Below are 27,892 nucleotides of genomic sequence, written 5' to 3'. Positions count from 1 at the left end.
AACAGGTATCTTCTACTCTATTTTCAAACAACATAAAAACTATATAGCCATGTCTTTACAGCACAATAGAAAATGTAAGTTTTATTGAAACAAAATAAACTTAAAAAAGCATTGTTTCCAACATTCTACAAGTAACCATTTTTCAAAATGTAATGACTGGGTTTATTACCAAACATTTTAAATTAAATTTGAAAGGTTATCTTGCATTCAACTATTTGAATAAGGACATCAATATTCTTAGAGAAACATCTTTTCAAGATTTAGGAAATAAATTTCAAACAAGCGAACTTTAACAAAATCAATCTGCAATTCAAGCAGTTTCAACAAAAGGAAATTAGTTTCACATCCTGGTCAAACTAGTGACAGATTCTTAGTCTTCACTGACCTGTACGGACTGTTTAAACTTACTTTTAATACTTATAATTGCTACATTAAATACAACTTTTGCATTTGTGATATCCTTCAAAGATATACTAGTTTGAAATGGTTGCTTGTTCCACTTAATTCTTCACTTTAATTGAAGTCTTCAAGTATGTTTAACCAATTTTGAGCATGATTCAAAGCAAGATGCAGTGAAGCAAATGACATCACTACAGAGGCCGTAGAAAGACATCTTTAGAAAGTTATGTCCATACCTGAAAATAAAAAGCATAATCTAGTACCAAACTTATTTCTGCATGTATTTATGATTGTATTAGTTTGAAAAAAAAACATATTGGAAGATGCTAATTCATTTAAAGTAACATTTTCCCACTTTTGGTATCCAATGCTAGCAGATAGCATTCTCTATTTATTACATTATTGAACTAATTAGAACATTATTTCTGATTTAGTTAGGTTAAAATGTTTTGAGAAAAACAATGGATAAGATATAATAGACCCACTAATGCATAATGTTAGGTCACTTTACAAGACAATAAATTTTAATGTTAATTGGGGAATTTGAAATTATATGAACACCATTCAAATAGTTTTCACAATTACATTCTCAAAACAAGATTTCAATTCCACGTGGAGACAGCCGAAAGAACTTTTAGGTCCTTTTTCATTAAAGTGTAGTTATTGCTGTATTACTTCATCCATCAAAAAAATAACAACAAAATAATAGTAAAATTAGGTGCAATGTGAATGAGATACCCATCAAACACTAAAGATGTGAGTATGTGAAATTTTTAAAAAGTTAATGTGATACTCTTAACATTAAGTGATGAAAACATTAATAATATGCTTTAAGGATTTAAATTTTCTTGGAAGCAAGCAGACTATACTCAGGTTATTCTCTCAAGAGCCCCATCAAGTGGAAATTCTGTGGCTAACAATGCCAGAATGGCTGTTTGTCTCTGTCTGCAATATTAAGTAACAATGAAAACGTCAGTGACTGTCATCTGAAATGATTCATAGCATGTAATGCAAATTTTAAAAAGCCAAGAGCTTACACTTTCTGCTGTAAGGGTTAATCTGAAATAAACCACTTTGAGATGATGCAAGACAACAAAAAACATGGAAACTTTTCAGACTACAAAATAAACAAGAATATTTCAAAGAATGTATCTCTCCTGAAGTTTCTCTAGAAGAAATTGAATTTTATTTTAATAAAACAATAAATGATGATCTGGAACTTCACTGATATGGCAGACGCACAGATTTGCTGCCAACGAGAGAAAACACTGTTGCAGAATGAGACCTGACCTTGCAAACTGCAAAGTGGGAGATAACCTAACCATTCAGCAAAATCAAAAAATATAGAATAGCCATGGTAGAAAAAGGCTTGCATTTGGGGAATTTGTTCTATATGATGTACATTCACAAATTTATCCAAATTTGTATAATCTCTATCCTGGAGTTGAACTTCATATATGACCATGATTGCAGGTTGTTCAACTGCTGCAACTGTTCAGAATAAATGTTAAGTGCAACTTTGACACGTAAAAATTATAAAATGGATATGTTCTTGATTCATTTTATATGTAGTACACATGAAGATGTTGAAAGACCTCCACCAAATATATTAACTTTGTTTGATCTGGGTACACTGAAAAAAACCATGGGAAAAATATTGTATAAACTTTGTCATCAGTCTGATCTTAGAACAGGTTAGCATACAGCTATTTACCTTCTGTGAGTGAAGACAGCCAGATCTGCGAGGGACACCCTCCACTGGGAAGAGGATGAAGAGAGAGCGAGGCTCGGGGCCTTCACTTACCTTTCAGGAATGGAGACAGCCAGACCCACGAGGGACAACCTTGTACTGGGGCAGTGGGCTAAGTTTGAAAAAGAAATTAATGGTATTTGGTAATGGTAAGTTCATTGATTGGTGAGAAGTTGCTGTTGGAGATTGTGTTTAAACAGTTTAAACTAAAAAAAGATATCGTTTATAAAGAAGTAGCTTCTTGAATTTCAGTAAGGAACACTAGCAATAGGAAAGTAAAATTGAATCAAGTTGTGAAATAAGGTAATAAAATAAATAAAGAAAGATAAAGTTAGAAAGCAGAGCCAGCAGAGCCAAGAGTGAGACTGAGCACAAAGCTGGGAGGATAAAGACTGCAAGAGTGAGACTGAGAGCAGAGTGCTAGTTTGGCCTCCCCGTCCCTGTCCAGTTTCTCGTCCATACCTCCCCCGCCATTGTTCTGCCCACTATAGCTACAGCCTTAAAAAGGGGGCATGACCTACCTCTCTACACTGATGCTGCTGGGGTGCGCTGCACTGCTCCTGTCTCACCCAGACTGAGTATGAAAAATTGGGCGAGACTAGAGCTGTGTAATCACAGCGAGGGTATGTCTGTCGAGCATGGCAATCTGACAGAGATTGCCACTGTGCAAAAGTTTCAGGCCATTAGATATTAAGCATTTTCCAAAAAGTTTAATTCAAAGGGGAATATCATGGCAGGAATGTTCAACACCTTGAATGCTCTTATGTGGGAAGCCAGGAACATTTCCAGTGCCCAGATCCAGCATGTATCCAGGAGGTGTCTCCAGCTGCAGCTCCTAGAAGCCTGTATTCTGGAGCTGGAGCAGCAGCTGGGGAGCATCCATAGGATGGAGAGTATTGTGGATAGCACGTACAGGGAGGTGGACACACTGCAGGCTAAGAGTCCACAGGCAGGAAGGGAGAGCAAGAGGACTATGCAGGCAGTGCAGGAATCTCCTGGGGCTATTCCCCTGCAAAAAAGACATACAGCTTTGGATACTGTTGAGGGGAGCGACCTCTCAGGGGACAGCAGCAACAACCAAATTTGTTGCACTGCGGTTGACTCTGCTGCACAGGGGAGTAAGTGAGGGAATGCAATAATTAGAGGGGATTCAATGATGAGGGGAATAAGTAGGCATTTCTGTGGCTGCAAAAGAGACACCAGGTTGCTATGTTGCCTCTGTGGTGCTACGATGAAGGATGTCTCAGAATGGCTAAAGGACATTCTGAAGGCAGAGGGTGAACCACACATTGGTACAAACAACATAGGTTTAAAAAAAGGATGAAGTCCTAAAAGCTGAACTAGGGAGTTAGGAAGTTGAAAAGTAGGAGCTCAAAAGGTAGTGATTTCAGGATTACTGCCAGTGCCACATGCTAGTCAGAGTAGAAAGAGTGGCATCTCTCAGATGAATACATGGCCGAAGAGATGGTGTAAGGGGGAGGGTTTCAGATTCCTGGAACATTGGTAGCAGTTCTGGGGGAGGTAGCACCAGTATGAACAGGATGGGTTACACCTGGGCAGGACCAGGACTGATGTCCTAAGAGGAGTATTTGCTAGAATGGTTAGGGAGGGTTTAAAGTAAAGTGGCAGAGGGATGGGACCTATGCAAGAAGTCAGAGGAGGGGGAAGCAAGGACAAGAATGAAAAACAGAAAGGGAAATATTAAAACTGATAGGCAGGTAAATCAAGGGCCAGATTCAAGCAGGGTCTCAGTGAAAAATCGTGGGAACGGGACAAGCTTTAAAGCTTTTGCCTTAACACGAGGAACATTCATAAAAAATTGGATGAATTAATCGCTCAAATAAAATGATATAGTAAACGGGTATGATATAGTCAGGATTATAAATACATGGCAACAGGGTGACCAGGAATGGGAATTGAACATCAAATACTTAAGGGGGTGGTCCTAGAAATGGTGGATGCATTGGTGGCCATCTTCCAAGATTCTATAAACTTTGGAACAGATCCTATGGATCCGAGGTTTGCTAGGTCCCCACTATTTAAAAAGGGAGGTAGAGAGAAAACAGGGAATTATAGACTAGTCAGCCTGACGCTGGTAGTGAGGAAAATTCTAAAGTCCATTATCAAAGGTTTTATAGCAGAGCCCATGGAAAAGAGTGGCAAAATTGATAGCCAAGTTCCGCACACACGAGGACGGCCTCAACCGGGATATTGGGTTCATGTCACACTATTTGTAACTCCCACAGTTGCGTGGACCTGCAGAGTTTCACTGGCTGCCTTGTCTGGAGACAATACACATCTTTTTAGCCTGTCTTGATGCTCTCTCCACTCCCATTGTTTTGTTTCTTAAAGACTTGATTAGTTGGAAGTATTCGCATTCCAACCATTATTCATGTAAATTGAGTCTGTGTCTTTATAAGCTCTGTTTGTGAACAGAATTCCCACTCACCTGAAGAAGGGGCTTAGAGCTTCGAAAGCTTGTGTGGCTTTTGCTACCAAATAAACCTGTTGGGACTTTAACCTGGTGTTGTTAAACTTCTTACAAAATTGAACAGAGTCAGCATTGATTTATGAAAAGGAAATCATGCTTGACAAATCTACTGGAATTTTTTGAGTATGTAACTAGTAGAGTTAAGGAGGGAAAGCCAGTGGATGTGGTTTATTTGAACTTTCAGAAGACTTTCGACAGAATCCCACATAAGAGATTAGCTTGTGGAATCAAAGCACATGGGATTGGTGTAGTATATGGAGATGGATAGAAAACGGATGGCAGACAGGAAACAGAATAGGAATAAAGGGGTATTTTTGCGAATGGCAGGCAGTGAATAGTGGGGTACTGCAGTGATCCTAGATAATGACTTATTTGAGGGAACTAAATGTAATATCTCTAAATTTTCAAATGACACAAGGGAAAGTGAGCTGTGAAGAGGATGCAAAGATGTTTCAGTGCGATTTGGGCAAGTTGAATGAATGGGCAAATTCATGGCAGATGCAGCATAATGAGGATAAATGGGAGGTTATCCACTTTGATAGTGAAAACGGGAAGGCAGATTATCTGAATGGCTATAAACTGAGAGAGGGCAACGTACAACGAGACCTGTGTGTCTTCGTACACCAGTCACTGAAAGTAAGCATGCAAGTGCAGCAGGCAGTGAAGGCGGCAAATGGTTTGTTGACCTTCATAGTGAAAGGACTTGAGTCGAGGAGCAGAGGTGTCTTGTTGCAGTTATACAGGGCCTTGGGGAGATCAGACCTGGAATATTGTGTGCAGGGCTCCTTATCTGAGGAAGGATATTCTTGCTATGGAGGAAGTGCAGCAAAGATTTACCAGACTGATTCCTGGGATGGTGAGACTGATGCAAGAGGAGAGATTAAGTTGGTATTCTATTTCATACTAGCAACATATGATGCTAATCAAAATGGAGTACAAGAGTTCGAGCAACATCATGGGGCTAGCTGACTTGACCACATTCTGGGGATATTCAGTAATACAGACACAGAAAACAGCTGGCTGAACACTTTAGCCACCCATAGGCAGCAGCCTCTGAGTAACTATTAACAGTTAGTAGGCAGAGACAAAGTTGAGGCAAAGGAGCCTATGTCTGTGTACAGAGAAGACCCAAGGACAGTTGATAAGGTGGTCTGGGAAACATGAGAGTAGACTCTCATCTGTTCATGAGCTGAATTTTATTGGACCTACATGTAATGTATGTAATCTGTAGCCTATGTGTGTCCAGCTGGGATGGGGTGAGTAACTGTATAAGAATTGATGATTTTCTTTGTTCGGTAGAGTCGCACATGGTCAGCCCCTGTGGCTTCTCCCCACTGGTGTAATTCAATAAACTGTTTGTTGATTGAATCAGGCTGGAGTGTGGAATGATTCTTCGGAGTTCATTCTCCGTAACAGTTATATTCGCTGAAGTTCAGAAGAAAGAGGGGGGAATCTCATAGAACTTATAAACTTCTAACAGGATGAAATAGGGCAAATGCAGAAAAGATGTGTCTGATAACGGGGGAATCCAGAACCTGGGGGTCATAGTCTAAAGTAAAAGGGTAGACCATTTAGGTCTGAGATGAGGAGAAATTTCTTCACCCAGAGAGTGGCAAGCCTGTGGCATTCACTACCACAGAAAGTAGTTGAGGCAAAAACATTGTTTCTTTTCAAGAAGGACTCAGATATAGCTCTTGGAGCAAAGCGGATCGTGGGATCAGGCTAATCAGCCATGATCATGATGAATGGTGGAAAAGACCCGAAGGGCTGAATGGCCTACTCCTGCTTCTATTTTCTACGTTTCTAAAATGAATCTGTGTCAGAATTCTTTCCTGCTCAGACTTTTATAAAATTATATTGTACTCCAAGAGTATCAAAGATCACCAAGAAACAAAAACGTAATTCTTTACACTGTAACAAATACAATGAAATCAACATCATTAAACAATTTTCATGAATCATAGTGACCAGTTTTGTTTTTTGCCGTATTTAATGTGATTTGGCAGAGATACCACACCACAGATCCAGCTTACTCTGGACAAAAATCAGAAAAAGGAATTCACTTTCCTTTCAGATCATTTTTCTTGACTAATCTTTCAGCAAGATGAAACAAATTCAAACTGCACCCAAAGATAATTGTCCTATTAAACATAGGCTTTTGTTTATTGCAGATGAAAGTTTCATTTAGTAAACTATTTTTTGAAACACAACCAGTGCAGCAATGATTTTCTCCTCCGTTGCCTTAAAGTGCAATCGAAATTAGACAAATAAGCTATGCAAGTACACCTATTAGTAGGCTATAACAGTTCTTAATTTAAAAAACTCTGGTGTACACTGTCCTACCATGAATTATCAACACATCACATTCTGTTTCTTGATTACTATTCCTTCAAACCATGCATTCCAAGATCAGATCTGCCGCCAGTATTATAGAACAAGAATTAGCAGAACCAGGCCATTTGGTCCCTTGAGTCTGTTCTGCCATTTAACAAGATCATGGCTGATTGAATTGAGGCTTCAACTCCACTTCCCTGTCTCTCCATATCACCCCACTTCCCGTAATCTTCGACTCAAAAAATAGAACATTTGCAAAACAAAAAGCCTTGAGGCAAAAGTTGCAGAATGGCAATGTGCAAAATACATGCCAGTTTCAATAAGTAATTATTTTTCAAGAGAATTGTGTGTGTTAATTGTAAATGCTGTGTTTTATTGTATTCAGGTGGTTAGCATATAATGCTAATGACTCAACGGAATCCCTGTAAATAGACAGACTGAACTTGTCAGAACTTGATAGCTGTTGGGCGAGGTGGTGAATGCTTGTAATGTGTAAAATCTTAAGTGTCACTCCAGTTCTATTCTTCAATTGGCATTTTGGAGACAAACACACTATAGTGAAATAAAAGCACCCTTCTACGCAGAAAATTCCAAGCTAAATTTCTCAGAACTCGTTATTGCTTTAAACTTAAGTGTAGCTAAATACAGCACAAGATTTAGACAAATTATCTAATCCACTCTGAATATTTGTTAACACAACCCTATCCAGGACAATTGTCTGTCTACCAATGTATTCTCATCCTCAGTGCTTTTAGGCCACATAAATTTAGTGAAAACACTCAAGTATTTGACAGAAGTACTTTGATTAACAGCACAACAGTCAATCAAGCACTGAACTCTTGGTATTGCAATGGAGAGGGATAGGGCCATACGGCAGGGCAAGGTTTACAATTGGGGGAGAGGTAATTATGATGCGATTAGGCAAGAATTAGGGGACATAAGTTGGGAACAGAAACTGTCAGGGAAAGGCACTAATGAAAAGTGGAACTTTTTCAAGGAACAAATACTGGGTGTCCTTGATTGGTATGTCCCTGTCAGGCAGGGAGGAAATGGCCAAGTGAGGGAACCATGGTTCACGAAAGAGGTGGAATGTCTTGTGAAAAGGAAGAGGGAAGCTTATGTAGGGATGAGGAAACAAGGTTCAGATGGCTCGATTGAGGGTTACAAGTTAGCAAGGAACGAGCTGAAAAAGGGGCTTAGGAGAGCTAGGAGGGGACATGAGAAATCCTTGGCGGGTCGGATCAAGGAAAACCCCAAGGCTTTTTACTCTTATGTGAGGAATAAAAGAATGACCAGGGTGAGGTTAGGGCCGGTCAAGGACAGTAGTGGGAACTTGTGTATGGAGTCAGTAGAGATAGGAGAGGTGATGAATGAATACTTTTCTTCAGTGTTCACCAAGGAGAGGGGCCGTGTTTTTGAGGAAGAGAAGGTGTTATAGGCTAATAGGCTGGAGGAAATAGATGTTCGGAGGGAGGATGTCCTGGCAGTTTTGAATAAACTGAAGGTCAATAAGTCCTCTGGGCCTGATGAAATATATCCTAGGATTCTTTGGGAGGCAAGGGATGAGATTGCAGAGCCTTTGGCCTTTGGGTCCTCGCTGTCCACGGGGATGGTGCCAGAGGACTGGAGAATGGTGAATGTTGTTCCTCTGTTTAAGAAAGGGAATAGAAATGACTCTGGTAATTATAGACCGGTTAGTCTTACTTCGGTGGTTGGTAAATTGATGGAAAAAGTCCTTAGGGATGGGATTTATGACCATTTAGAAAGATGCGGATGAATCCGGGATAGTCAGCACGGATTCGTGAAGGGCAAGTCGTGCCTCACAAATTTGATAGAATTTTTTGAGGAGGTAACTAAGTATGTTGATGAAGGTAGGGCAGATGATGTCATATACATGGATTTTAGTAAGGCGTTTGATAAGGTCCCCCATGGTCGGCTTATGATGAAAGTGAGGAGGTGTGGGATAGAGGGAAAGTTGGCCGATTGGATAGGTAACTGGCTGTCTGATCAAAATGTGGAGATGCCGGCGTTGGACTGGGGTAAGCACAGTAAGAAGTCTCACAACACCAGGTTAAAGTCCAACAGGTTTATTTGGTAGCAAATACCATAAGCTTTCGGAGCAATGCTTAGAATGCATTCTAATCAGTATTCTGTAATTTGATTTCTGTGTCTGTGCCCTGTTTGAGAACAGAGACCACTCCATCTGACGAAGGAGCATTGCTCCGAAAGCTTATGGTATTTGCTACCAAATAAACCTGTTGGACTTTAACCTGGTGTTGTGAGACTTCTTACTGTGTCTGATCAAAGCCAGAGGGTGGTGGTGGATGGAAAATTTTCAGATTGGAGGCAGATTGCTAGCGGAGTGCCACAGGCATCAGTGCTTGGTCCTCTGCTCTTTTTGATTGTTATTAATGACTTAGAGGAGGGGGCTGAAGGGTGGATCAGTAAATTTGCTGATGACACCAAGATTGGTGGAGTAGTGGATGAGGTGGAGGGCTGTTGTAGGCTGCAAAGAGACATAGATAGGATGCAAAGCTGGGCTGAAAAATGGCAAATGGAGTTTAACCCTGATAAATGTGAGGTGATTCATTTTGGTAGGACTAATTTAAATGTGGATTACAGGGTCAAAGGTTGGATTCTGAAGACTGTGGAGGAACAGAGAGATCTTGGGGTCCATATCCACAGATCTCTAAAGGTTGCCACTCAAGTGGATAGAGCTGTGAAGAAGGCCTATAGTGTGTTAGCTTTTATTAACAGGGGGTTGGAGTTTAAGAGCCGTGGGGTTATGCTGCAACTGTACAGGACCTTGGTGAGACCACATTTGGAATATTGTGTGCAGTTCTGGTCACCTCGCTATAAGAAGGATGTGGAAGTGCTGGAAAGAGTGCAGAGGAGATTTACCAGGATGCTGCCTGGTTTGGAGGGTAGGTCTTATGAGGAAAGGTTGAGGGAGCTAGGGCTGTTCTCTCTGGAGCGGAGGAGGCTGAGGGGAGACTTAATAGAGATTTATAAAATGATGAAGGGGATAGATAGAGTGAACGTTCAAAGACTATTTCCTCGGGTGGATGGAGCTATTACAAGGGGGCATAACTATAGGGTTCATGGTGGGAGATATAGGAAGGATATCAGAGGTAGGTTCTTTACGCAGAGAGTGGTTGGGATGTGGAATGGACTGCCTGCAGTGATAGTGGAGTCAGACACTTTAGGAACATTTAAGCGGTTATTGGATAGGCACATGGAGCACACCAGGATGATAGGGAGTGGGATAGCTTGATCTTGGTTTCAGATAAAGCTCGGCACAACATCATTCTGTGCTGTACTGTTCTATGTTCTAGAACATTCTCAAATGTACTGTGATGTTGCCCCACTTCACTGGTATAACCAACTGAGTCTTCTCCTGATCTGACACTGTCGCCTTATTGTTTAAGGCCTATTTCCAAGTAATCAATGCATTTTATAAGAGAAATTGCATATTAATAATAATTGACTCAACTCTCATCAGGCCAGCTGAAGAACCCAATTTGCAGCCTAAGGGCACTGTGGGTGTACCAGTAACACCATGTGGACTGCAGCTGTTCAAGAAGGCAGTTCAGTAGCACCTTTTTAAGGACAATTAGGGATAGGCAATAAATGCTGGCCAAGCCAGCAATGTCTAAATTTTGTGAAAGTAAAAAATTCTTCTGCATTGATTTACAATTGTCAGTGTAGAAAGGAGGCCAATTGGCCCATTATGCTTGCAGTCTCTCCAAATGAGCAACTCACTTAGTGTCATTTGCCCCACCTTCTCTCTATAACTCTGCAAATTATTTTTCAGATATTTCCTTATGAATGCGTTGACAGAACCTGCTTCCACCACACTCCCAGCCAATGCAGTCCACACCTTAACCACTTGCTGTGCGAAAACTTCATGTTACCTTTCTTTCTTTTGCCATTTACTTTAAATCTGTGCCCTCTGATTCTTGATCCTTCCAACAGTAGGAACAGTTTCTCTCTATCTACTCTGTCCAGACTCCTCATTCATAGAATCCCTACAGTGCAGAAGGAGGCCATTTGGCCCATTGAGTCTGCACCGACCACAATCCCACCAAGCCCTATTCCCGTAACCCCACATATTTACCGTGCTAATCCTCCTGACACGAGGGTCGATTTAGCACGGCCTAATAACCTAACCCGCACATCTGTGGAGTGTGGGAGGAAACTGGAGCACCCAGAGGAAACCAACGCAGACATGGGGAGAACATGCAAACTCCACACAGACAGTGACCCGAGGCTGGAATTGAACCCAGGTCCCTGCCGCTGTGAGGCAGCAGTGCTAACCACTGTGCCACCGTACCACCCTTCTTAACCAGCTCTTCAAATCTCCCCTCAACCTTCTCTTCTCCCCTCAACCTTCTCTTCTCCGGGGAAAGCAGTTCTGACTTTTCCAATTTATCTTCATAACTGCTGTTCCTCATCCCTGGAACCATTTTGAATCTTTTCTGCATTCTGACAAATACCTCCGAATCTCTCCTGAAGTGCAACATCCAGAACAGGCTGAGGCTGAACTAATGCCTTACACAAGTTCAAATACAACCTTCTTGCTCTTTTACTCTATGCCATTATTAAAGCCGAGGTTACTGTATGTTTCTTTCAACCTGTCTTTCCACCTTCAATGACTTGTGTATGGCTCTGCTCCTGCAGCACTGTGGAGTTGTATCATTTATTCTATATTGCTTCTCCATGTTGTTCCTACCAAAACAAATCACTTCACATCCTCTACTTTGAACTTCATCTGCCCACCCATTTCTGTGCTTTCAATGTTCTACACCATCCTCCTCATATCTGATGATGCTTCCAAGTTCTGTTCTGTCCACCATCAATCCCCCAGATTACCTGGAATGTCACATATTCTAAAAAATAGGTTACCCTTACAAATCTCAGGAAACAAAGAGATTAAGAACAGTTTAAGAATAAGGTGCACCTTGGGGGTGGGGCGGTTGGTGAATAGGGAGACGGTGAAGTCAAGTATAAAGTAACAGAGTTGTGGACAAGGTTTCAGTGGTATTGAAGGCGAGGTAGCTGTTGGGGAGGGAGGCGGGGGGGGGGGGGGGGAAGGCTGTGGATTGGAAGAGTTGAAGTTAAGATCAGGGTTAATGCTGCACAGCAGTTGTGGTTAGCTGAATACAAGTGAATACTGAGGAGAGAGAATGGAATTGGGGCAATGATACAAATTGAGAAATTTCAATTTTCACCATGTCACCATAACTTGAGAAATTTATGGGTTACTGTCAAATGGGCAGTCCATCAACCGAGGATACTTTTGAAGACGGTAGCAGTGATAATGTAGAGGTATTGTTCAAGATAACTGGAAATATATTTTTTAAAGAGTTGTATGACCCTTTTTAAAATAAATGTTGACTCAATGGCATCGCTCTCCAGTGTGCCTGACCCTTTAAAGCTGGTCCAGTATATGCTGGAGCAGACTACTGCTTCCTGCAAATTGTTCAGCTTCTAAATAAGAAATACTTACAAATGCTGCAAGTGCAACTGTATTATAATGAAACTGATCCGATCAGAAAATCCATGGTCAATAGTATGTTGCATCAAAATAAAATGTTCTTCAAATCAAATGCGATGCAGCATTACGATTTCTACAGAGCCACTAGATGGCACTGTCCATTAAATTTTCAAAGGTCCATTTTAAAATTAAAATTAGTTAGGCCTTCACCATCAGGTAAGGCAAATTCACACTTCTTGTGAATTTCCCTTGGATTATTACAATTTAAAATAAGCAAAGAAAACCAGACTCGTGCGCTTATTTGATATGCGGCTGCCTGGGTTTTTTTCTGGCTGCTTTAAGTACATATCGATCAGATTAAACGCCTACCTCAGCCGAAGAGCTCTTGATTTTGTGCTTCAGTGTAATAAATTCAACAAGAGCAGCTCTGCTATAGTTGCTCAAGGTCTCTTTCTGACTAGAGGGTCAGCAAAAGCTAAGTCATTGAAACATTTTAAGAATAACTCAAATTGTTTTTCTAATGTTTGTCACAGAAATCAGAATACAAAACAGGCCACATGAAATTTAAGGACACCACTTTAACAAAGACATGCGGTGGAGGATTCCGAATTCAAGGGGACATTTCTTTTTAAATCTGAGAATGGCCAAGAATTTATTCAATGACTGTGGACCGAATAAGATGCAATGCCAAACAGTTGTTAATGTAACTGAGGAAGAAGTCAGGAAAAGAGCCCATATTGTACAAAGGGAGAGGCACACCACTACCCAACACAGGTTCACACCGACACCACCATCTACAAAGCACAAGTCAGGAGGACTGTGATAGAATACTCTCCACTTGCCTGGATGAGTGCAACTCCAAAACCAGAACAAAGCATTTTACATGATCGTACCATCTAACATTCACTCCGTCCTCCACCACCAACACACCATTACAGTGTGTTCCATCTACAAGGTGCATTGTGGCAAATTGTCAAGGCTTCTTTGACAGCAGCTCCAAACTCATGACTTCAACCACCCAAAACGACAAGTGCTTCAGGCACATTAACACTCCCAAGTTCCACTCCAAGTCGCACACAATTCTACCTTAAAAATGTTTCCTTATCGTCACTGGGTCAAAATCTGAGAACTCCTATCTAACATTTCCCACACAACTTGCATCATATTTGCATATGGGAGTGTGCCAATCATGAAAATAATTCTACTTGGGAATAAGGCAGTATCCTAATTTGTCATTTATTAGCCACAGCATACTCTAAAATTGCCAGCATCTACAGAACTGAAAATCAATTTTCCTGCAGTATTTGTTATTTATTACCAGGCCGACATCCCAGAGTAACTGAACGACAAAAACGTAAGAACGAAATGCTGCAAGAGCGAACAATAGAATCCTCAGGGAGTTATGTTTCACTGAATATATTTCCCACCAAAGATAAATAACAATATAGTCATTCAGCGACATTATTATTTTAAAAATTGAATTATAAAAGATTACCTTCAGGTACCAATAACTGACTATTGTGTTGAAGAAATTGCTGGTTAAAGGAATGTTTAACTGCACTATTGTATGTGAAAAAAGCACCAGTAAATACAGCTTAGGTATCCCTCCCTTTCTCTACAGAAGTAGGTCATTTAGCCACTCAAGCCTGCTATTGTCATCCAGTTAGATCATGTCTGATCTGTACTTCAAATCTATTTACCTATCTTTAATAACTAACTCTTAATACCTTTACTAAACAAAACTCCATGAATTACAGTCTGAAGATTTCAATTGACTGAAAGTCCACAGCTTTTTGGAAAGATAATTCAAACTGTGTGTTTTGGTAAAAAAAAATTCTGATTTCATTCCTGAATGGCCTAGCTCCAATACTAGGCAACTTCTTCAACACATAATAGTCAGTTCTGTAGATATTGGCAATTTTTGGGGGTGCTGTGGCTTATAAATCACAAATTGTTCTGTGTTCTTTATTCCCCCCTCAACCCCAGAAGAATTAGCTAGTCTGCCTCCACCCCATTGAATCCTTTTAACATTTTAAGATCTCAATTAGATAGTTTTTCACAAGTACCTGAATTTGGTAAACTGGTCATTTGCATGGCAGTCACCATTCAGGTCTGTGTGCCTCAAAATGGAGATGGGAACATTAACACAACTGCAGGCCTAGAAGACCTACAATTGCTTCAGGGTCTTCAAACAGATGTTGGAGCCGCTGCTCCAGGCCAAAAGATCACAGGAAGTTACAGAGGATACTCCAGCTTTGACAGAGTGTCATCTGGACTCGAAACGTCAGCTCTTTTCTCTCCTTACAGATGCTGCCAGACCTGCTGAGATTTTCCAGCATTTTCTCTTTTGGTTACAAAGGATTGTTCAATTTGCAGATATGAAAATTTGCATTGATTTAGGACAGTGGAGAATTTCATGTGTTAGGAGAATGGGCTTGTATGTGGCAATAAGAGAAATGTAGTGCCACTGAGGCCCAAATTCAATACTCAGCATTCCTACAATTACAACTAAAAATTGGGGTAAACAAATCCTGGATCAGAGCTTTCTGAAGGTTTCAACTAATGAAGTCCTGTATTGCATTCAGAGGGCTAGCCATTAAAAAAAACCAATTTCGAATAGTGTCTTGTTTTAGGTAACAGAGGTTTTGAGGACCACAAGAATGCTTGCCTGTTTATATCACTTTAGTTACCCAGACTTAAGGGGTCTATAGTCTTTCGACGAAGCATATATTAGAGGATGACTTGATTGTGACTGAGTGGGTACATGTTGACAAATTATTTCAAATAGATGAGTTGAAGAGGACAAATTATGTGCATAAACCTTACAAGGGTAGAAATAGGTGGGATATTAGGCAGTTCTTTTCCCACAGAAGACATCTAGAACAAGTTTGTAACTTTAGTCATTAGTGCTTGAAAATGAGCTATTATCCCAGGTGCTATTCAGGAATAATGGACAATGATATTTAATGCAATTATAACTTGATCTTCCACATGTGATAATTTTTCAAAACAAGTCGAATTAAATACATCAAGCATTTTGCAATATTTTAAATTTGCAAACTCTTTGCCAAATTCAAAAGGCATTCATTTCTGCTATTTAGGAAACATATAGCAATGCCGGGTATTGCAATACAAAGATTTTAGAAAATCACTACTCACGTTTTATCGAATAATTGGAGTCAAATTTCTCAACGACAGGCTCTTCATTTCGTAAAACCACTGGAAGCTCATCATTGCTTTTGTCAATTTGTTGCTGGAAAATAGGTTCAGTCAGTACTTGAAAGCTCTCTTCAGAACTGCTAACAGAATCTTCCGTAAAGGAACTGCCAGTTTCTTTCAGAAAAGCAGCATGCCCCGCAGCATGCAAATCTTCGGCAACACTCTTGCTATTTACAATAAGATCTACCTCCCAAAGCAACTCAGGAGTATGCTGCCTGAAAAATACAGTCAAACTCTGTTCACTTAAGCATTTTTGAAAGAAAATGATGGCTTCATCTGTCCAATTATGTCCAACTGAAGGCACCACATTGCTTAAACTGCACTGGTTAGTCAAGCGTGGGACTTCTGCAAGTTCTTGAGGAAGTTCTCTCAGTCTGCTCAAATCTGAAGATGGCACAAAAATATAATGTCCATAATCAACAGCTCTAACAAGGACAAACTGTTCAGAGACTTCATAAATTTCCACCCTAGACCACTGCTCATCTGTGCCAAGCTTGGTTAGGCAACTTACACCAGGATTCAATAGGGCTTGAGGCAAAGGATGAAAATCATCTGATAGCTGAGCCAGGAGTGAAGACAGTGTTTCCATTATTTCGAAGGTATCTTCAAGCTGAATGTAGAATTCTGAAGGGTCAATCACAGAGGTAGCAAAGCCAGTGTACTCGATTCTAGTTTCAATGGGGCCACACAAAATTGGATTCAATGATATCATGTTGTTATCAACAGAAAGCAGCATTTTTGATGACTCCAAACATGGTTTCACATCAGTTTCTGCAAAAGCAATTTTATTTATGCTTCCATCCAAATCAGGTGAACAATTTTGCGAAATGATAATCGTGTCATTTTTTTGGACCATTGCTTGATATTTTTCAGCAAGAGAAGTGGCATCTTGGCTAATCGCAACCTCCCAAAATCCAGAATCCAATTTTCTAAGCAATTCAATAAATTTCTGATCATTTAATTCAAACAAGGGAGATGATATTAGATATTGTTTTAATAGCAGCTTAACATTTTCAATGGTATTCCTTGGACACATAAGGACTTGTTCAATAAAGTTCAAAATGCTGTCATTTGATACTTTAAGCCATTGTAATAAAATGTCAGCACTATAAAATTCCACCAACAGCACCCTTTTATCTTCCAAGTAAAGAAGTTTGATTATGGATTTGTCCTGCTCTGAAAATTGTTGAGACTGACATTTCCTTCTTTTAATTGCATTCGAAGATGACACATTTTCTCTTTTTACACCTTCAACAGCCATAGTTAAAGGAAACAACTCCTCAGTACTTGCATTAAGTTTAATACCGAAGTTGCCGTTATTTGACACATTTAAAGTGACAGCTTTAACGAGCCAAGCAATTCTTCTCGAACACATAAGCTTCTCAAGTAATTTTTTACCTATCTGAAATACATATTCTTTGTTGACTTTATACTGTTGCACATAAGACATAATTTTTGTACAGTTGTGTTGATCCTCAATGCTAATTTTCTCAGGTGCATTTCTCAAGTCCTGTAAAGATAGAGCAAGCTCAGAAATAAAGATTTCTTTTTCTGAAGCTTTACTGAGTGCCTTCTGGTTGCTTGACATGCTGGTTGCCATCTCAGTTAAGAATTTGTCAGCTGAGGATTGAGTACAATGACTGAGATGTACCTTCCAAAACTGACTGGACTGTTGCACAAACTCACAAATTATATATTCCCTAGTTAGTTCATTTGTAAAATGTGGAACAACTTGAGAACACCACAGTCCATCAGATTGTGTACCCTGCAATTTTGGCTTGAAGAATTTCTTAAGCAGGCCTGTTTCAGAAGTAGTCAAATCTGGCATGTTGGCAAGATCAATTAACTTTATGCACAACGGGTTTAATTTGATTTCCTTTACAGTAGTAGAAATCAAAGCATCATTTTCTACAGACACATCCATATCATCACTTCCTTGTTTACTCTGAAAATCCTTAAGTTTAGTTTCAGCAAATGCTGCGCCACTCACCTTTTTCACAAGCTCTGGGATTCTGTGCTCATTATGTACCAGTTCTATGAAGGAGTCTGAAGAACTATTTCCACATCCAGTATATTTTTCAAACTTTAATCTGGTGACCAGTTTAGCTTGAGGCAGATCTATCAGATTTTGAAGAAGGCGTTTGCTCTGACAGTGTTTTCCAGATCTACAAATCATTTCAATTGCCTTGTGTGTTGCAGGCACGTTTTGCACAAGGTGACAAAGTATAGTAGATGGCAATGTCTCCTTGGGGTTAATCACATGATGTGATGCCATCTTAGTCTTCCCTTGTTGGAATGTTACCTTGCCTGCCTGGTTTGTTTCACCCGATTCCTTTCCGTTACATGTTGTTTTCAGTTTTGCTAACTGTGCAGTAAATTTAGGGATAATTTCATGCAGGCAATGCTTCGAGCGCTTATTTTTGTAACGTTTTCCTGTCTTGCATGGTGTATTTTCCTTTTTAAGGCTGTAGTTCTGGTCTTTATTTTTATGTCCAATATAGGAACGAATCAGTCTATTTGTTTCTTTGATCAACTGTGCTAAGTAACCAGGTTGCCCACTTACCATTTGTTCTGCAGAAGAAACGTTTTTTGCTGGATGGAGAGAATTGCTATTTTGCTGTGTTGTTTCATCAAGGCACAATACGTCTCTTTGATAATGGTGCATGTCTTGTTCTGTTATTTGAGCACTGATTTTCACACTTTCATCATAAAGCTCAAGAATCAAATGACCATCAGACTCCTTTGCTTCCACAAAGGCTGTTAGAGGTTTTCCCATTACAGTTTGTTTGAACAAGGCAATACGTTCATCTGACGGTTTTGGAAGACTAAGAGATAAACAGCACTTCACCGCTTGCATTGGTATCAAAATCAGATCCTTTGCATCTTCAGGAATTGGAACCACGTCATTTTTATCAACTATCTCCGTGTTTCCATAGTCTATGAAAAACACTTTAAAATGTTCAGGTGAATACACAGAACGTGCTATAGCACGGTACCATTGACCATCTTCAAAATACCTGGCTAAACACATGCTGGTTTTGTCAAGGTCTAATCTTTGCCCTTGCATTTGTTTGCTAACAATGTCCACTTCAGTTTTAAGTGTATCCAAAATTAAAGTGTTTTTATCAAGTTGACAATAGAATTTTGACAGATTAGACACATGAGTTACATACACGGTTTCTTCACTTCCAACTTTTATACCATGGGCACTGTAATAAGGTGTGTATAGTTGAACTGAAGGACTAAATGAACATGGTGATTCAACACAAGTAGCTAGTCCCATATCCAAAAGTAACTGGCATACATTCATAAATGGCGTATGAAGGTCTACCACATTACACAAACCCTTTCTATCCATCAGAGCCATGGCAAATATTGTGCATTTCAGACACTCACCAGAAATTAAACTATTGTCAATGAACTGCTTAAATGTATTACAGGAAATTTTATCCCAAACAGAAGGATCATAGTTGACAGATTGAATTATGCTGTTAAGAGTGCATCTAAATGCCTGTCCTTCGAGTTGAAGAAACTCTGGATTGATAGCACAAAGATTTTTCAAAGCTATTTTTTGCTGCATACCGTAATCAACAAACAATATAGTAACCTCTTCTTTTCGAAAATTCCTTTGAATAACTGATGCTCTATACCACCGACCATCTTGAGAGCGCCTTGCAACACACCCAATATGTCCAAGTTGAAAAGCATCCCTTGGAGTACTGTAATAAAGCTGCAAATTCCTCATAAGTAATTGAAGTTGATCTGTGTTACTTTGAAGTTGGCACCAAAATTCTGCTGGAGAATTTACATGAGATACTCTCACATCGAGAACAGACCCAAGTTTAAACACTTGTTGTCTATATGGTGATGCTATTTTGGATTCTTTAATCCAAGTTGGCATGGTAAGATGTACACATGAAAAGTTATTATTCATTGTACCAGCTGGAAATAAAGCAGTAGGTGCCAAGATGTTTGACGCCGGAATGCCGCATGAATTTTTCAACACTGAGTTTTTATCTGTGCATAGCCTTGTCTCACTTGTAGTTGATTTGGTTGCCCCAGCTCCCAAAGATTTCAGCATACATCCCTGTTGAAGCAATGTACTGTCTGACTGTACATTCCAAAAATCAGCATATCCAGCTTGAAGCATTAGTATACCAATAGTTGACTGCTCTCTGCACTCCATATCTTTCATATCAATCATATATTTGCTGCCCTGTCTTGAGACTACTTCAATAAAAAGCTGTTTATTGAATACCATTTTCTTGAAAAAATTAGTGGCATCTTTAGTCCACACTTCTTCAATTGGAAAAATATGAGCGAGAGAACAATTCATAGCCAAAGCAGGTAGATTTGTATACTCAGGAAGCAGGCATTTCACAGCACTAAATTCTACAACTTCAGCATTTCCAAAATCAACGAAGAACACTCTTAGTTGGTTGTCAAATACTTCAGTAATAATTGCTCTGTAGTAATGTAGGTCTTTGCTATACCTAGCACAGCAAAACAGACCAGGTATTGGTTCCTGAAGGAGTTCTTCATTTATGCCAACATTGCTGTAGTGGTTTGTAATGTTGATCATTAAGCATTCAAATTTGTCATTGTGTTCCGATGTTCGAATCCAAAAGTCAGATGGGTTAATTACATATTCAACAAATCCAACATAGGAAGCATTTATTTTCATCCCAACAGATCCTAATCCATGATGCATTGAATTACATTTCCCAGTCGCTGTCATCTTAGTTTCTGGAAATTTTCCAAATTGTCCATTGATATCCTTATTTTCCTCCTTTGGGCAACACTCAATCTCTGGATTTGCTTCTGCCAACATTCCAGTCATCTGATGGATATTAATGTTCTTCTGCTTGTAAAGTGTAACATAGTATAAGTGCTCTTCACAGGAGTAGGAATCGATACAAATAGTCAATGTTTCCTCAAACAAAGATTCTTTAATAATTTGAGTTTGCAATCTTATCCATTGTTCTGTTTGGTTTGATAAGCCAGTTAGTGCACAAGGAAATGACATCAGTGGCATCATAAAAAAGTTTGGCATCAATTTTTTGATATGATCAGGAAATACTATTTCAGTCCTTCCATAATCCATGAACCAAATTTCTATCTGGCCAGAGGTTAAGAGTTTCTTTACAACTCCTCTGTACCATTTTCCATCTTTACCTTTTGCAGCACAAAGTGCACCAAAATTGTCAACAGGTTCATCATTTAATTCTTTTCCTTCATTTTCATAGTAACAATGCAAGTCTCTGGACATTGCTTCGAGCTCTGAAGCTAGCCTTTTCAATTGACAGTAGAAGTTATGAAGACCTGAAGCAGATGTTATTTTCACTGTCTCTGTAACACCGGTTTGCAAACTGGGACTCAAAACATCCAGGATACGTTGGAAACTAGGAGATAATATAATTGGTTTATCAAGCACAGGCTTCCTGCAGCATTTATTTATGTACCGGGTTTTAGGATTTTCATAACCAGGACATCCAAGTAAATCTTCTGAAATTTCCAGTACAAAATGGAAAGTACTGCCATCAAGGATTTTTGCTAAACCAAGTTCAAAGAGCTTTTGGTTAATATTGGGGACATCCACCAACATAATTTGGTCCATTAAGATGTCTTCAATGTAACCTTTGATTTTAAAAGTTAACAGTGATGAAAAATATTTAACTGCTGCTGGGGACCATGTTCCTTTTACTGGCACTATATTGGCAAATATGCCACATACTACTTTTGGTGGCAATTGAAATAAATTCTCCTTGGCAGTAGCGATGTGCCTAGAATCAACTGTCAATGTTATACCAACATCTATGAGAAATACTTCGTATGATTCTTCATCTTTTCTTATTACCCTTCCTCGATGCCATCCTGCATTGTAAAGGTCCTCTGCAAAACAAAACTCACCAATTGCAATGTTGGCACGAGTCTTTGCTGCATTCTGCACTTCATTGTGCAATATGTGATAGTCCAATTCACACACGTCGTTGTACCGACCCCAGAAACGTACTAATATTTTTTCTGGACAACATTCTACATGGGTTATATTCAGGTCAAGGTGTAAGATGTGAACAGGTGGAATAAAAGTTGAACACATAAGGCCTGTAAAGCAAAGATTTGAAATAAGTTACTGAAACAGGAATCTTCAGACATCTGACAGCCTACCTTAAACTCAAAATATTAACACAATAGCATTTTTGATTGGGCTCATGTACAGACCAAAAATCAGGATAAACAGTTACAAGCAAGGATAAACTATATAATACACACACCACACACAATGATTTATCATTGTTATTCTTAAGCAGTCTATAATCTAGGTATTGCAAACAATGTTATATGAATTAGCATAGCAAAATAGTAATTAGAAAGAACAAACTTTCACTTCCTCAGGAGTTCTCACAACCCTAGTCAGCCAACTGATTATTGTAGACACTTTTTAATTCAGGAAAACATGAAATTGCATTTCTGCACAACTTCCTACAGAGAGCAAGTTCTTACAAAGAGCAAATGTAATGAGTAGCCAGTTAAGCTGTTTTGGGTGTTTGTTAAGGGATAAATGTTGGCCAGCTCAAAAGGGAGAACTTTCCTGCTCTTCTCTGGCTAGCAAAAAGTAAAAGTTTATTTATTAGTCACAAGTAAGGGTTACATTAACACTGCAATAAAATTACTGTGAAATTCCCCTAGCAGGTGGACATGTGGAGTATCAACACAAATTACATGCTGAAGTTTCAAAATTGAACCTTTGAAGTCAATGATTGAAACACAACCATTTCATTGTCTAAATGTCAGCCTGGTTCAGTTTTTCAAAAATTGTAAATCTACACAGAATTTTCATAGGTCATCATAATGTATCCTTACTTAACTACATGTAAAGAATACATGTAATGGTTAAAGATACATTTAATAATACTTTTAAAAATTCATTCATGGAGTCTGGGTGTCTCTAGCTGGCCAGCATTTATTGCGCATCCCTAATTGCCCTTGAGAAAGTGATGGTGAGCTCTCTTCTTGAACCGCTGTAGTCCTAATGGTGTAGGTACATACATATTGATATTAGGGAGGGAGTTCCAGGGTTTTGACCCAGCGACAGTGAAGGAATAGCAATAGCAATATATTTCCAAGTCAGGATGATATGTGGCTTGGAAGGAAACTTTGAGGTGGTGATGTTCTCATGAATCTGCTGCCCTTGTCCTTCTAGATGGTAGCGGTGATGAATTGGGAAGTTACTATCTAAGGAACCTTGGTGAGTTCCAGCAATGAATTTTGCAGCTGGCATATACTGCTGCTATGAGGTTTATACATGAGGTGCCAATCAAGTGTGCTGTTTTGTTTAGCTTCTTGAGTGTTCTTGGAAGTGGCATTTATCCAGGCTACTTGCACTCTATAGATGGTGCATATGCTTTGTGGCGTCAGGAGAGTGACTCGCCCTCGGATTCCTAACCTCCAATCTGCTCTTGCAACCACAGTACTTATATGGCTGATCCAGTTCAGTTACTTGTCAATGATAACCCCCAGAATGTTGATAGTGAGGGAATCAGCTATTGTAATGCCACTGAATGTCTTGGGGCAATGGTTAGATTTTCTCTTGTTGGGAGTTGGTGATTGCCTAGCACTTGTGTGGCACAAATGTTATCATAAAATCACTAGTGTGGAGGGAGGCCATTCAGCCCATCAAGCCTGCACTGACAACAATCTCACTCAGGCCCTATCCCTGTAACCCCATGTACTTACCCTGTAAGACCTCCTGACACTAACGTGCAATTTAGCACAGCCATATCAACCTAATCCGCAAATCTTTGGACTGTCGGAAGAAACTGGAGCACCTGGAAGAAACCCACACGGGCACAAGAAGAACAAACAAATTCCACACAGTCATCTGAGGCCAGAATTGAACCTGGTGCTTCTTGCCACTCTACAACCCAAGGCTGAATGTCCAGGTCATATTTGGACATGGGCTGCTCTGCTATCTGAGTCATCACAAGTGGTGCTGAATAACGTGCAATCAAACAAACAAACAATGCCATTCTGACCTTATGATGGAAGAAAGGTAACTGACAAAGCAACTGGAGATGGTTGTACCTAGGACACTACCTGAGAAACTCCTGCAGTCATGACTGGGAACGGAGATTATTTATCTCCAACCACCACAACAATCTTCTTTTGTACCAGGTATGACTCCAACCAGTGGAGTTCCCTCCCCCCTGCCGCCCCGATTTCAGTTTTGCTCAAGTTACTTAATGCCACACTCAGTCAAATATTAAAGGACTCTCACTTCACCAATTTGTGGTATGTACAAATGGTAATCACCACTTAATTGCCAAACAATAGCTATCTTCACCAGGAGAGCCTGACTTTGACATTCAATGGTATTATCATCCAACTCCCACAACATAATATTCCTGGGAGCTCCTGTTAATCAAAGACTCCAAGACCAGTCACATAAATGACACAGTTACAAGAGCAGGTCAAACAAAGTCTTGCGACACAAGGAATGTGTCACCATAGTAGATTACAGGTCCAAATTACTTATAGGTATATTGAACATTTCAAGGAAGGTGTGTTTTTAAAAGAAACATAAGACACTGAGCAAAAGATGGCTGAGAATGTAAAGTAACCACTTTCAAGAAATTTCCTATCTGGATTACGCTTGATCAGCTAGTCCCACGGGAACATTGAATGTTGCACCGAAAAAGGTGTCAAGGCCTACCTCAGTTAGAGACACTTTAAAGAAACAGATGAAATGCAAAGAAACAAACTTAAATCTCCTGTGGTTGCACAGACAATGGACATTGATTGCCACATCTTAGCAGACATCCAAAAGCCATCTCCTGTTGAGCTGAAAGAAAATGGACTCTGGGTCAAAAGACATGTTTTTCCCCCTTCTAAGAATACAGAGGGAAATGGATTAAAAAGCTAGTTGCTGACTGGATGTATGGACTGGTTTGTCATTGCGAGTGATACAGAAACTAGAAGAAACAACAGTGAGTCACCCCTGCAAAAAAACAAGAGGGTGTTCCTCTTGCTGGAGGAAAGCTCAGCAGAAGCCACCATCTAAAGAAAATCAAATATTTTTTCAGCCACCCTGCAGAACCCAGTGTCTCCAAACTAACTGCTAAACTACAGAAGTCAGCTCTATTGGAATGATCCAATATAACAATCACAATGTACCACCATCTATGCTCACAGAGAAGCCAAAGAAAGACTCGTATATTTTTTGTCTTTTATCTGGACTCTTAACACACACTCTCTGACCAGAAGTTATTTTTTTTCTGCCTTGGGAATTTAGTGACTAATAAACTTAGTTTTATTTGACTCAGGAAAATCTGGTTAAATTGCTCCTTCTAAAAAGCAAATACATTCAGACTGGGAAAATGTAAACACACAGGAAGGGATCCTTTTCAAATTAACTTGTTGTGACCAACTGAGGGAGTGAGTGGGTTGAATAAAGGGGAGCATTCATCCTCACCTGGGAGCATAACAAAATCAGGGTGTCATTTGGAAAATTAACAAATTTGGGGAACTCATCCAGGGACCAGCTATTGCAAATGTGACAGAATAATTTCTACTTGTCTGGATGTGGCTGCAATAACACAGGTTCAACACCATTCAGGGCAATTAGCCTGTTTGTTCAGCAGCTCATCCACTGCCCCCACCATCAACACTATCTGCTGTACGTATTATCCACCAGATGTTACTGTCGTAACACACCAAGACAACTTTGACAGGACACTCAAACCCATGACATCCATTGTCCACACAAGGGAAGCAGGTGCATGGGAACACCATCAACTACATTTCCACAAGCTCACGTCCAAGTCCTTCATTGCTCCAACTTGGAAATATATTGTTGTTCCTTCACTGTTGCTTGATCAAATTTCTAGACTGCGCTACTTAAAAGCATTGTGAATCACCTTCATGACATGGACTACAGCTACCTATGTAGGCAGCTCAATGTCAACAGGGGGTGGGCAATAAATGCTGCACTTGTTCATGATGCCTACATCCTAAGAATTTACTTCAAAAATGCAATAGGTAAAAAGAGTATATAATGAGAGAAACCAAGCTGAATTTTCTCTGAAGGATAGGTGTTTAATTTTATTCTGATATCTTTAAGGTACCCCAGCACTGTGCACAAATCGGTGATTGGGAGAGATCACACCTGAACTCCAGCAAGCAAGCCAGCCAGCCAGCAAGTGTATTGTAATAGCTTACTTAGTTTGTCAGATTTTCAAATATTTTAAATAGACTTCACTGTATCCTGATTGGGCATTGTAGAAATCTACCAAATTATTAGTTAAAATGTATAAAAAATTAAAATGAGGATACAATTAAATATAAAAGCAAAGTACTGAAACTGCTGGAAATTGGAAACAAAAACAGAAAATGCTCTGAAGAGTCTGGGACACAAATTAAGAATTTCTGACTCTACAGATGCTGTGATGTGGAGATGCCGGCGTTGGACTGGGGTAAACACAGTAAGAAGTTTAACAACACCAGGTTAAATTCCAACAGGTTTATTTGGTAGCAAAAGCCACACAAGCTTTCGGAGCTCCAAGCCCCTTCACTCACCTGAAGAAGGGGCTTGGAGCTCCGAAAGCTTGTGTGGCTTTTGGTACCAAATAAACCTGTTGGACTTTAACTTGGTGTTGTTAAACTTCTTACTGTGTCTACAGATGCTGTAAGTAGTCTCACAACACCAGATCTACAGATGCTGCCAGACATGTTGACTTTTTCCAGCATTTTCTGTTCTTACAATGAAATTTATTTGTTGAACAAATAGAAGTTGCAAGTAAAATGATTCATTGATGTAATAAAATTGCCAAAACATGCCATGATTTAATTAACTTATGTCATTACTATATTTTGATCCCCCCCCCCCCCCCCGCACGCCGTATCAGTTGGTTGGCAGACAGGAGCAATGGTGCAATAAGATTTAGGTTCAAATCAAAGCAACTAAAGTTTAAGTGGAGTAAAACGTTTTGTGAATTGGATTACTTTAGCTTTTACTTAATGCCAAAGATGACATGCCCAAAGAGAAAGTGACAGGCAAATATGGCTAAATAAAGTCGTATAATTCGCAAAATCAAATGTACCCAACACCCAGTTGTAGATTAGAATTCTGAATGCGGGTTAAGTTCATAGATTTTATCTCCTTCCACCACTGAAGTGACAGAAAGTTAACTCGAGAGTTTAGACCAGTTTAAAAATGTGAACAAAAATAATTGGGATGGGGGGGACGGGCCGAGTGCGTCCATGAAGAGATGAGACCGAGATGTTTACGCGCCAAGTGAACTCTTTCCAATCCAACACTAACTTTTTAAACTTTTACTTCTTACCGGTGTTCTCCGCCCCAGTGCCTAAACTGTTGTGTGCAGTGAAGCCTCCGGACTTTCCAATTTTACTCCCTCCCCCACTATTGACGGAAACTGGCGACCACCTCCCTGCACACAGACCCGCCCCTTCCCCCAATCCACAGGTAACCCCCGCCCTCACAGTTAATGTGCTAACCCCGCCCTCTCCTTTCGTCGCGCGCAGCCTGACCCCGCCTCCAATCCTGCCCCGCCCTCGCAGTTAATATGGTGTGTCTGACCCCGCCCTGTTCTTTCGGCGCGCGCAGCCTCTAACCCCGCCTCCAATGGACAGGTAGCGCCCCCCCCCTCCGGCTTAATGACTCATCAAGACCCGCCCCTTCAACACGCGCAGCATCTAGCCCCGCCCTCCTCCAGTCTGCTTGCACAGCCTTCCACTCCCATGCCAACAGTTCCCCGCGCGCAAGCCTGTTCCCTCCCCAGCCCCGACCCCTCTCCCCGTCAATCAGATCTCCGCACGCCCCCTGTTACCAGGCGGATCTCCGTTTTTCCACCCAATGGCGCGAGGAGCTCGGACGCACGCGCGAAGGATCAGTGGCAGATTCTGGGAAGTGGGACAGGTGTCAGCGCGCACGCGGGAAGCCGTCGTCCCTTTAACTGTCTCCCAGCCCAGAAACAGCAGCAATAGCATCGACATGGAGACTTCACAGTAAATTCACTCATAGACTCGAAACATTAACTCAGCTTCTCTCTCCACAGGCGCTGCCGGATCTTGTGAACCTATCCAACATTTTCCGTTTTTATTCTTTGTTTCGTGTCGCGTATGGCAAGTAATCGAGGGTAGGAAGAGTTTGGCTCTATTCTCCCCACGGATGCTGTCGGACCTG

At 40.2% G+C, this 27,892-nt stretch overlaps 1 protein-coding gene across 1 annotated transcript; it reads right to left on the bottom strand.

The window, feature by feature from the left end:
* Positions 1 to 408: 408 nt before the first annotated feature.
* Positions 409 to 27,103, bottom strand: tdrd15 (tudor domain containing 15). The gene is made up of 3 exons (XM_078213576.1): positions 27,033 to 27,103; positions 15,631 to 21,795; positions 409 to 2,261 (listed from the first exon to the last, which is right to left on the bottom strand). The coding sequence occupies exons 2-3, from the start codon at positions 21,788 to 21,790 to the stop codon at positions 2,200 to 2,202; spliced, it is 6,222 nt and encodes a 2,073-aa protein (XP_078069702.1). The 5' UTR covers positions 21,791 to 21,795; positions 27,033 to 27,103; the 3' UTR covers positions 409 to 2,199.
* Positions 27,104 to 27,892: the final 789 nt, after the last annotated feature.

This window comes from Mustelus asterias, chromosome 5, assembly GCF_964213995.1.
Source record: "Mustelus asterias chromosome 5, sMusAst1.hap1.1, whole genome shotgun sequence".
Taxonomy (NCBI): domain Eukaryota; kingdom Metazoa; phylum Chordata; class Chondrichthyes; order Carcharhiniformes; family Triakidae; genus Mustelus; species Mustelus asterias.
This window is presented reverse-complemented; position numbering and strand designations above follow the sequence as displayed.